The sequence below is a fragment of the Balaenoptera ricei genome, chromosome 9 (assembly GCF_028023285.1).
Source record: "Balaenoptera ricei isolate mBalRic1 chromosome 9, mBalRic1.hap2, whole genome shotgun sequence".
NCBI classification, from domain to species: domain Eukaryota; kingdom Metazoa; phylum Chordata; class Mammalia; order Artiodactyla; family Balaenopteridae; genus Balaenoptera; species Balaenoptera ricei.
Genome location: NC_082647.1, coordinates 16174984 through 16187626, shown reverse-complemented (window position 1 = coordinate 16187626; position 12643 = coordinate 16174984). Strand labels below are relative to the sequence as shown.

General features: G+C 38.5%; 1 protein-coding gene across 9 annotated transcripts in view; it reads right to left on the bottom strand.

The window, feature by feature from the left end:
• DGKI (diacylglycerol kinase iota) overlaps positions 1–12643 on the bottom strand; it is a 468554-nt gene that overhangs the window by 217670 nt on the left and 238241 nt on the right. For all 9 annotated transcript variants that reach the window (XM_059933287.1, XM_059933288.1, XM_059933290.1 and 6 more), the window contains 3 exons: positions 11653–11727; positions 10945–11040; positions 9–91 (listed from right to left, as the gene is read on the bottom strand). In XM_059933287.1, the coding sequence (XP_059789270.1) occupies positions 9–91; positions 10945–11040; positions 11653–11727 (254 nt within the window). The remainder of the gene's footprint in view (positions 1–8; positions 92–10944; positions 11041–11652; positions 11728–12643) is intronic.

The following is a 12643-nucleotide window of genomic DNA, read 5'->3' as shown; positions in this document are numbered from 1 at the left end:
AGACTTACGCATCTTTTGGCCCTTCCTGAGAAAGATCAAAGACTTGCCGTGGATTCAGGTACCACATGAACATCTGCAGGACTTTGGTTCCCTGTAAGGAAAAAAAAATGACAATAATAGGAAGAAATTTCCAAATATTACCTGCTCATTTAAAGAATAAAAATAAATCCTGTCCTAAAAAATAATATTGAGGGCTTCCCTAGTGGCGCAGTGGTTGAGAATCTGCCTGCCAATGCAGGGGACACAGGTTCGAGCCCTGGTCTGGGAAGATCCCACATGCCGCGGAGCAACTGGGCCCGTGAGCCACAACTACTGAGCCTGCGCGTCTGGAGCCTGTGCTCCGCAACAAGAGAGGCCGCGATAGTGAGAGGCCCGCACACCGCGATGAAGAGTGGCCCCCACTTGCCGCAACTAGAGAAAGCCCTCGCACAGAAACGAAGACCCAACACAGCCAAAAATAAATAAATAAATAAATAAATAAATAAAAATTTAAAAAAAAATAATATTGAATTATAAACAGTATAGAGTAGTACTTAAAATCATGGGCTTTGGCCATCGATATACATAGGTTGAATGCTTATATTAGGCTCTGTCTAACCTGTGTAACTCTGGGCAAGTTCTTTAATTTCACTAAGTTCAGCTCTCTTCTCTTTAATGCAGGAATAAAAATGCCTAGTTCACAGACTTGTTGTAAAGATTAAATGCAATAATGTTTGAGGAGAACATCAAAGTGGTTGGCATGCCACAAATGCTTAATGATTAGTATCTATTGGCTTTTACTATCATTATTTAATGTATGAAAATCCACATAGGGAAGTTATTAGCCAACTTATGTAATTTAACATTACTTTTTACTTTATTGTGCAGATTATTGTCTTTGTATAATATGAAATAAGGACAGTATTAGCTAAGTATGACTTTATTGAAATAAATGTTTTTAACCACAGCAAAAGTATCTCAGGCTCCCCAGTACTTAAAATATATAATTTCTCTAGTTAGTGCTATCAACTCTTACTTTGACATTTTTCAATTTCCATGTATATATCTGTGTCTTTTTCTCTCTCTCATAACCATTTTTGGAGTGTCTTAAGTAATTGTGACATTTATAGAGATATCATGGCAAATACAAAGCAGTTCTGGAGATCACCTCTTAAAGTGAATTGAGCAAAAATCAAATTAAAGGAGAATTTTTTTTTATTAAGCAGTATCAAAAGAGCTTTAAAATTGAGTAGGGTGCCTCATTTTAGGTCACCACCAACCATAGCAAATAATATTTGATCGGTTGGGCAGCATCTGTTGCTTATAACTATCATCCCTTTATTAGCTATCGTGATTGCTCTTTCTTGAAAATATTCCTAAGTTTGTATACCTATACACTGTTATTTGAGAGTCATCCTAGCACAGTAGAAATAGCACAATATTTGAGTCAGAGCCAACTTGGGTGTTCTAACTGGGTGACTGTGAGCATTTATAATCTTGCAGAAATTCAGCATGTAAAATAGGGCAATGTCTACTTTCCAAGGTGATTATGAGAATTAAATGAATCAGTAACAGTTTCGTATCCAGCACAGTATGTGGCACAAAATAGGCCTTTGTAAATGTTAGTCCCTTTCTTTTTTGTTCCTTGTTAATCTATTCATTAAACTACACTTGAGCATGTGAGGGCTAAAGTGTAGTTTATAATTATCACTTTGTTATGCCAGTTGTTAAGAGGCCAGTGTAGGTCTTTTGTTCCACATTTCATCCAAACCTATAATTTAAAAGTTCTGCTTTATCATGTGCTTGCTGTAAATTTAGGAATAACATTCTACCCTTAATTATTACAACTAATCCTTCAGTTTCGCCAAATGACATACTTTGTTTCCTACAAAATCTAGATATAGATTTAGATACATAATAATAACTAAATACTAAACCATTCTCTTCTTTCCACACCAGGCCTTGGTGTCGTCAGTTGGGGATTATTTCAAGTAATCTTCTATGTTTCATAGGTAACACCAGAGTCATTCTAATGACCAATCAGTTTATTAAAAATTTCCAACTGACTTGCTAGAAAATTAATTTTTCACTTTTAGATTCCTAGGGCAATGTGAATTGTGGATGTTAATTACTCCTTCGTTGTCACCTTTGGCTATGGTGTGCGTCTCAATTCCAGTTTCTCTTATACATACAATACTAGGTAATTAACACCTTTCAAAAAATAAAAAGCATTGAGGTTTTTTTTTTTAATCTTCAAATTTCTCTAAAAGGTTTGAATTTCCACACCATTTTGGGTTTTGCTCATTTTCAATTTGTGTTAGTTTGAACAGCTAATTCTCTACAGTTATCATTTTGAGAAAGGGGTATTTTTTAAGGCTGGCAAGTTTTGCACCCCACGCTTCTAGGAGGTACCACTTAATGTTGCAGCCTACTGTAATAATGCTCTCTAGAACTGGGCAGCGATGACTTTCATAAACATGCAAGGCTGCCCTATCAGAGTTTATATTCAGGCATGATATAATTTCTTCTTTTAAAAGTAATCTTTCTAAAACACATTCATTAGCAAAAATGATAAGTGTCTGAATGAAAGTATTGCATTGTTTTAAATCAATCTTGGTGGGTAAAGAAAAGAGACCTAAAACATTTAATTTAGTTCTATTTACTCTGCTGCTACCTCTAGGATAAGCTACTTAGTGCTTTAATAGAGATAATTTATTGAATAGAATTGAATGGGTTGACAAGTACTAATTCACCAGGAAAAGAATAACTTATTTCTTTCTCGCTGACAAGATTAAGTCTACTCCATCATTTACACAATTCACTAGCAAGTTTCAAATAGTCTCATAGTCATCACATGCTATATGCCTTGTAAAAGCTGAACTTCTGTGCAAGAGCTTTTTTATTTTTCTCTAAATAAACAAAAATAGCTTACGCATCAATTCTAATACGCTCTGGAGAGTGTTCTCATACATATGGTTGTAGATGTAATACCTCAATGACCACAGAATTTTCTAAGATATTTTAAGATTGGGTATTCCTATGGAATGATAAAACATTGTTCTTTCCAGCTCCAGGTATCAGGAAGTTCTCTGAATTATTCATTAAAAAAATATAATGATTTGGGGAGTATAGAGAATCAATTAAGAATGGGTCAGCTCAAATAGCAGCACATCAATTGTCATCAAAGCACTGTAACTCTTATGTAGGGCTCAGCTGTCTATGTTACTAAGCAAGCCTTGGTTTACATCATGGAGGCATTATCTAGCTCATGAAAAGCACTGTCCAGACAATAAGAAAGACCTGAGGAAAATAACAGTGGGAGGAAGAGGTTAAGAAATCTCTTAACCCAAACAATCCCAAAGGAATACCTTATTGATTCAATAAACCTGTATTAGGCTCCTACTCTGTACCCATGTGCACACCCAGGAGCTCAGGAGACCAACACAAAATAAATTAGTTCACTAAAGATGGTAAATGCTATGATGAAGATGCCTACTGAGATGTATGAGTGGCTGGAGGAGATACTCTAAGCCCAACTATGGGGATTGGATGAAGGCTTCCTATGTATGATATTTGAACTGTGTCTTTCAAGATGAGTAGAGTTAACCATTTCTTTTTACATGGAGTAGAGGAAGAAGTTTCAGGGTAAAGGTACAAGATGTGTGAGACAGCAAGACATGTCATGGAAAAACTATATTCATTTCAGTCTTTGGACCATGAGGCAGGGGTGGTGGGAGATGAAACTGCCAAAGTGAGTTGTAGATTAAGTCATGTAGGCTATGGAGCTCAGGCTTTGTTTTGCAGGATTTGACAGTCATTGAAATGTCTTAATCAGAGGAATTGGACTTACATTTTGATACATCAGTCTGACTAGAAGCTAAGGAGCTAGACATCTAGGCCCTAGACCCATCAAAGGGGCTAGGTGGCTTGGTTTAGCCACTGCTGTACACTGATGTCTGCTCCTCCAAAATTCACCCTCAATGTGATGGTATTAGCAGGTGGGGCCTTTGGAATTGGCACACAAAAAGATGCCCAACATCGCTAATTATTAGAGAAATGCAAATCAAAACCACAATGAGGTATCACTTCACACCGGTCTGAATGGCCATCATCAAAAAGTCTACAAATAATAAATGCTGGAGAGGATGTAGAGAAAAGGGAACCCTCCTACACTGTTGGTGGGAGTGTAAACTGGTGCAGCCATTATGGAAAACAGTATGGAGATTCCTTAAAAAACTAAAAATAGAGTTACCACATGATCCAGCAATCCCACTCCTGGGCATATATCCGGAGAAGACTGTAATTCGAAAAGATACATGCACCCCAATGTTCACTGCAGCACTATTTACAATAGCCAAGACATGGAAGCAACCTAAGTGTCCATCGACAGTTAAGTGAATAAAGATGTTTTATATATATATTATTTTAGATATATAATATAAATATACATTTATACATATACATACACATACACACACAATGGGATAGTACTCATCCATAAAAAAGAATGAAATAATGCCATTTGCAGCAACATGGATGGACCCAGAGATTGTTGTATCAAGTGAAGAAAGTCAGACAGAAAAAGACAAATATCATACGATATCACTTACACGTGGAATCTAAAATATGATACAAATGAACTTATTTACAAAACAGAAACAAACTCACAGACATAGAAAACAAACTTATGGTTACCAAAGGGGAAAGCGCGGGGAGGGGGATAAATTAATAGTTTGGGATTAGCAAATATATACTACTATATATAAAACAGATAAACAACAAAGTCCTACTGTGTAGCACAGGGAACTATATTCAATATCCTGTAATAAACCATAATGGGAAAGAATACACAGACACACACACACTAAATCACTTTGCTGTACACCAGAAATACAACATTGTAAATCAACTATATATAGTTCAATAAAAAAATAAAATAAAAATAATAAAATAATGTTTTTTGATTTATCCCTAGGTTGAGCATCGTAGAAAATAACATCTTCATTGAGGTTGTTTGTTCAGTATGTAGAAATAGTTTGGGGACTCAGATTTGAAGTTACTTCCTCTTTTTGTCTCCTCCTTCTCCCCACCTGGGTTGACTTTCCCTGGCCTGACTTAGGAAGGGCCGGCCCTGGTCTGGGGAAGCCTGTCCATGAATGGTGTGTGAACTCGGTCAGTATGAGCCTGTCCACAGGCTGAACATCCCTTCCCCCTATAACCTGTTGACAAGCTCCCCAGCAACTCTGATCCAGGGGTCCAGCTCATGCCACACGTGTACCCTGGGATTTCACAATGAACAGTGTGAGCACCCAAGGCCTGGACCCTCAACTCTCAGGACTGGCTGGCCAGAATAATTCCAGCGGTCAGAACACCTGCTTACAGGGAATAGAGCCAACATTTTATAAAAACTTTAAATGGAGTATAACCCATAAAAATATTGAATCACTATGTTGTACACCTGAAACTGATATAGTATCATTAATCAGCTATAGCTCAATAAAAAAAGGACACTTGCCTAACCATGAATGTATAATCTAAGTCACTGAAAGATGAAATTCATGACTCATGAATTCTCCTTCATGAGTGTGAAGGAGACGCAGTGTGAAAGCAGGAAACATTGAGAGACATCAGAAGGGTCCATAAGTCTCAGGCACAAACATGTTAATGACTCACGGGCATCCAAGAAAAATAATAAGTTTTGAAGTTAAAGCAGCGATAAGTGTAAGAGAGGGGGCCTATTTCTCAAGCCCTCAGGTTTCCACACCGGGGAGGGGATCATGAAGGAATAAAGTTTCTCTTTCCTGTACTACCTCTTTTCCGCAGGAGGAGACACTCAAAGTTGATATCAAAGCCCCTAATTCTAGTGACTATTCCCTCAAATAATTCACATCCCACCAATAATAGCCGTGCCACTAACCTCTAAAGCTTTGCAGAACACCCAATACGTGTCTACCTGAAGAGTGTTAGAAAAACAGAGACAATTATTCTGAAGCATCTGTTTAAAAGAGGGATTGTTTAAAAAGAGGACGTAAAAGCAGTCCCTATAATGTGTTCAGCTCGACATATTCCTGCCAAGTGCTGGAAAATTTCCGAACACACATAAAATACTGAAGGAAAAGAAAGCTATAGGCATTTTACTTGCCAGCAGATGGCGATATCGTCTAGTCATTTAAAGAACAGAAGCCTAAGCAAGTTTTGTGTGTGTGCGTTTTAAGTTTGAAGTCTAAGCTTCAAAAACAGAAGAGGGGAGTGCTTTATATCTAGATACAGATGAGCAGAATAAATCAATTCCTAAAAGGCAAAAATCAGGATTTAACAACAAGAACAACAAAGTAGTTCTCTATTGATTGCTGTAAACTCTTGAGAATCAGTGTGGTCTCTGAGCTCTAGCAACAGTGGCACCAGGGAGCTTGTTAGAAAAGTGGGATTTCACAGCCACCTCCGACTCACTGAATCAGAATCTGCATTTTAACATAATCCCTAAGTGATTCATATGCAAATTAAAGCCTAAGAAAAAAACCCCATGATTCTCAACACTGGCTAGACAAGAAAATCTACTAGGAACTTAGACCAGTTAAGGGGTCCGGTCCTCACAGGCTTTTAGCATGGGGTGCAGCAGACATCGGTCTTTAAAAGCTGCCGGGGTTATTCTGACATGAAGCGAGGGCTGAGAACCACTTCTCTGAGCTAAGAGATGAAGAAAGTAAGGACAAGCTGAGATGCTATTTTTCAAACAAAAAAATAAACTTTCATCTCAAATAAATTCTCACCCACTGTGCTCCTCACATAAAGCCCAGGTAATCTCAGAGACCCTGATATGACCTCTTGATGATGTTTTCCTAAATGTGTTCCACAAAAGACCTACGTCAGAATCATGGGAGATGCTTGCTAACCGGTAGCATTCCTGGGCCTCACCCCAGACCCACTGCATCAGATTTTACGGGGTGGAGCATTTCTCACAAGTGTCTTCATGGGTTTTATTTACAAACAGTTTGAAAGCCTCTGGACTATAAGAAGGGAGTAAGGGGCACATATTCAAATAGAATTTACCTGGACGGAACACTAGTGTCAGGCAGAAATTTCCCGAATTTTCCTGAAACTGAAAATTCCTAGATAAGAATTCTAATGAGTGATATTTCAAAGGTTCTCATGACTGAGGATGTCAAACAAGTACAGAGGTCATGTTACTAATCTCAATTTGTCTGTAAGGTAAATAGAAGTGAACGGTCTCCCTTCTCAAAACAGAACATCACACTATGTAAGGCTTGAACACAGAATGCTCCAGAGCGAGAAACTCCAGGTAAGAAAGGGTATGCCCCCCACCCCGTTTCTCCTTCCTTGGGTTCACTTGCTTCGTTTTCACTGCCACCCTCTGCTCCCCTTTGGCTCTTTGTCTCAACTATGGCTCATTTGGGTCAGAGAGAATAAAAGGAGGAGGGAAAAACTATGAAGGAAACGAGATTCAAAGGAACTGAGGAATAAGAAACTCCTTCCTCTGATTGCGTTTTGCCAGATGGGATGCTTTACTTCATCCTCTAGTTCCCCTCCTATGGCTGAATGTACCCTCATCTGCAATGTGAAGGTCATGTTATGGTCACAGCTCAGGAAAGGCTAGCCCTAACAGGGGAGTTAGATCATCCCTGACCGTGACTCTGCCCTGCTCACCACAATCGGGGGATCAAAGCTGTACCATCCTAACACTGAAGAAGGAACCGTAAATATATGAAGCCGCTGGAGGTCAGTTTGGATGATTCTAACTGTAGATGGGTGTTTGGGTTTCTTTACAGCTTTCTCCACATTTCACACTGTGCTTAGAAACAATGTTCTTCATATTTATTAGGCTTAGTAAAGAATTCTACTTCAGAGAGGAAATATATAGAAATTTAAAGGTTTGTAATATTCATTTTGATTTGGTTAGTCACACTTCTGAGAATCCTAGATATTCTGGAGGTAACATCATTAGGGCAATGCATTCACAAGCCAAAGTGCATCAAATGACAGCAAAGTCATAAAGCCTTTTGTTTCTAACAACTGGCCATTTACAAAATTTGAATACCTCACTGTGATCTCAAATTCCTCAAACTCATTTCAACCTCTTTCCCAAAATAATTTTTCCCTTTCCTGAAAACCCATCAATAACAAAGCCACTTTCCAGGTAATTAGCTGGAAAATCTTGATGCTCTACTTCCTTTTATGTATCCTATTCGTCCACAGGCCCATCTATCCATTCATACATGATCCACCATTAGTCCACCTGTCCGCCCATCCATTGATCAATCCATCCATCCACTGAGCTATCCCTCTATCTGATTTTTAAAATTTTTTTTTAAAATTTTACTGAAGCATAGTTGATTTACAATGTTGTGTACAGCAAAGTGATTCAGTTTATATATATATATATATATATATATTTCTTTTTCATATTCTTTTCCATTATGGTTTATCACAGGATATTGAATATAGTTCCCTTCGCTATACAGTAGGACCTTGTTGAGGGAAGGATTAGGAGTTTGGGATTAGTAACTGCAAACTATTGATATTATATATAGGATGGATAATCAAGGTCCTCTACCCGATTTACGCTAAGTGAATAGACTCCTGACTTATATATATATTCTCTACGTGTCTAATTAATCTTCCACCATATTACTCCTTTGTTTAAAACATATTTTTCAAAACTAAGAAAACTTTAAATAGCAAAAAACAAGTTTTCACTATATAAATCCAAACTCCTCAGCCGGGTTTTAAGACACTGCTCCGTAGGTTCATTCTAACCTCTAAGCACATTTCTAGTAACTTAATATGCATCCTCTACTCACCATACTGTACTCAGAATGAGTCATTTTCATCACAACATCCCATCTTCTACACATACTGCTTATTAAACAATTATTTGTTCACTGCTCTATGCCGTATATTAGACATCATAGGTTCAGAGGTGCGGCCCCCGGCATTATGGACACTGTATCGTTGCAGTAAAGGCACACATGGAGCACTTACGCTGCAATTCACATAATACAGGCGTGTGCCATGGACTATAGGGGCATAGTGTACAGGGCGATTAATTTTGAGCAATAGTTCAGAAAGGTGCTACAGTGAAGGGTGAACAGCAATGTGACAAGAGAGGAGGAAGAGGGCATGACTCCAGTTTTCTCTCCTCTGCACCACTAAGTAGTACCCATCTTCCATTTCAGCCCCTTCCCTGACACCATTTCCTTATCACTCCCAAGTCACCACTTGCCTCTGAACTTCCACAGCACTTGCGGTGTGATCCACTCAATTTACAACTCACATATATTTAATGTTGCTCAGATTCTTTTCCCCATTTGCCCCTTTTGTGTCATTAACAAACACGATAGCCTTAGAAAATTCACTTAAGCTTCCATGAACTGTTTTCTATTTAGTGAAAGAGGAAGCAAACTTAGATCATCTCTGAAGTCCCTGTCTTTAATAATTTATACAGAGACTGAAACAGGAACAGGCTGTATCTTAACTGGACCGTCCCCTCCTCAAAAGCAGAGACCACCTACAATTTTCTGAATGCCCTAGGGAAAAAGTTTATGCTAATTTAACAAAGGCATTTTATATAAAGACTGCTGTGATAAAATATATCAGACATTAATTAGCATGTGGTGTCAGGTGGCCAAAATCATGGAGTTAATTACATTAGCTTTGCTCTGTTCCTCGGTCCCCAAGCCATACCCCCAATCCTAGTTAGGCTACAGCGAGACCAGAGCTAGAGAGGGGGTAAGATTCAGGGCAAACTGAACCTCACTCCTGAGAAACTCCTCCAGTGGTAGTGTCAGGATCACCATTGTTACAACATGAAGATAATCATTTAGCAACTCAAAAGAGCAGAATGTTGAAAATAGATTATTTCTCTGCTTACACCACGTTTCTTTTCCCTGTTCTCTACAATGTTAATACAGACTTTTAACACAAGAATTATTATTAAGAATTGTGAAGAAAGGAAGGAAAGGAGGGATAATATTTTCTTTAAATTACAAGCTCCCATAAGAGAAGCTTTACTATAATTAATGTGATCTGGAAAAATGCCCATTAACTTTAGTAATAAGAACATCATTTTGGATCAGTCCTAATTCTACGACTCCCCTCCTTATATGGGGTGACTAAACAGTTTTAAATCTTTTAGTTGTTTAGCATGATACTTCAGGGAATCTTGTCTCGAAATGTAAAATGTGCACTTAACTTAATGGACACAGGAAATATTTTATCATCCAGTCTCACATGAAAATAACAGAAAATCAGAGCCCACAGAAGAGTATTGATAAGAAGCCTCAGAGAGTGGGAAGAAAACTAGATGAGGAGACAAAGACCTGGATTCTAGAACAATTTCTATCCTTTAAAGAGCTGTGTACTTTAGATGTGTCATTAAATTTAACTTTTCTAAGGCTATTTCTTTATCCTCAAATGAGGTTGATAACTAATCATTCTATAGGACTTGGGCAAAGACCAAATGAAACCTGTGAAACGTAATATAGTTTTGCTAGCCTTGGTGGTATCTGTTGTTCTTGATTATCATGAATAATAAATCATTAATCTCTCTTTCCTCTGAAGAGAGGGAAAAAAGCAGTCGGGTCTAAATTACAATAGAAAGAAAGAAAGATAAGTTCATAAAAGGCTTCCTAACTATAGGAGTTGAGAAACCCGAAACATATTAACTAAGAGTTTATAGAATGACCTTTCTTGAAAATCTGTAAGGAAAATATTAGCAGTTAGGTTTTTGAGTACCTCTAGTAAAACCTTATGTGGAAGTAGAGGGATAAATCCTAGAACCTCTAGGCTTTGCCTAGACCAGTCACGTGTGAGGCTGTCCTTTGCTGGAGAAACCGGTTGTCTTCCAATGCTAGGGGTCCTACGTGGTGCTATTTTACTTGGTGTTGGGAAATGTGTTTTCAAGAAGGCATCGAAGCCTCCAGGTGAAACTCATGAAAACTGACTTACCTGGTTGCCTCCACTCTTGGGGTTCACAAACACAAGCAAGGGTTTCATGAGAGGAGAAGAGATAGGTTTTATCACAAAAGGACGACCTTTGTTTTCCTGATGGAGAAAGAAAGCAGAACTATTGAGACATGCATCTGTGACTTGAAAGGCAGCCCCAAAACAATGAAAGTGAGAAATTACTAACACCACCGCTACCCCCTTACACCCCCAAAAAAACCCTGCCCCACCCCCCCAAAAAAAACTCTGCATCTTGTTTCACAGGGCTAACTCAAAGTAAGTCAGAAAGTATCTCAAGCTATAACTTGCCCCCAAGAATTAAGCCACGGTTTTGTTTTTATTCTGTATACTCAAAGCGTTCTAGAAACGTTCTAGCTCTTATCTTCGTCTTTATAATCTTTGGGATAATACTTCCACAGACAAGTGCAAATGCTCTGATTCTGAAGTGGCATGAGGTTTCATATATATACATATATATTTTTTTAAGGAATATATATATATTTATATATTTATTTATATATATATATATATATATATATTTTTTTTTTTTTTTTTTAAGGAATAGGCAGAATCCCAGTGTGGTTAGAATGAGGTGAAGGAAAGAGTGGCAGGAGATAGATCAGAAAAATACGCCTGGCCAGGTCAAGTCAGACAGAGGTGGCTGTGGAAAGGAGGATAGATTTCACTGGACCATCACCCTCAAACACTTACTTCAGTTCCTCTTTTACTGGCTTTTCTTTTAAAGCTTGTTCTCTTCTTCTTCCGATTTGAAGCCTTCAGCGAGTTCTGTAGGGAAAGAAGGGACCACCTGAGCTCGCAGGCAGACGGCCCACGAGCTTTCCCATGCAGAACCATCTAGAAGATGACGGCAGCACATGCTGTTCGACGGCATGCTTCTCATGCTTTGACACTTCCAAGCCACTGCTCATGGGTAAGCCACACACAGAACCCAGTCGCGTGCTTCCGAGTGAGCGACTGACTCCCCACCACACGGAGAGGCAGGGACTTAGAACCCTGGAGGCTCTCATTGACTCACATAACAACACATGGTATACCTGCCAACCCTCCCAGTAAAAATGGAAGAATCCCAAATTCTCTGAGGGGCTCCAGTCTCCCGCCCAACCAGGTCCGTCTCCCGCCCAACCAAGTTCAAGTTCATCTCCTGGTATGGAGATCACCTATGTGGAAATGTAAAAAAGGAGGCCATTTTTCACATTTTCCTTTTTGGTTTTTTGTTTTTTTTCTCTCTGTTTACTTTTTATAGGGAATGACCTGTTCATAAAATGACTCATCCCCACTGGAACTTTACGATCCAACTCCCCTATCAGCATGAATGGCTTGGTTTTAAAATGCAAAGACTCGAGTTACTTATAATAATAGAGTGGGTACTGCTCTTCCTTTCTCTGGCTAAAGATCCATTGGTTTAAAAAGTCCTCCCTCCCCTGGTAACATTTTTTTTTTCTTCTCATAGAATTGCATCCAACTTGCTGAAACATAGTGACCCCAAATTTACATTCCCGGTCTTTCTCTTTCTAGGGATTTTATGGACCACAACTTTGTGATTATTACAGCTATTTACTCTTAATATTTGATACAGATGCTTTGAAAAGAACCTCTCTCAGGGGACAGTCACAGCTCACTGGCTGAAGACAAGGCAAAACCAGATGTAATTAGTGAAAAGTCAATAGTTAATTAGATTGCC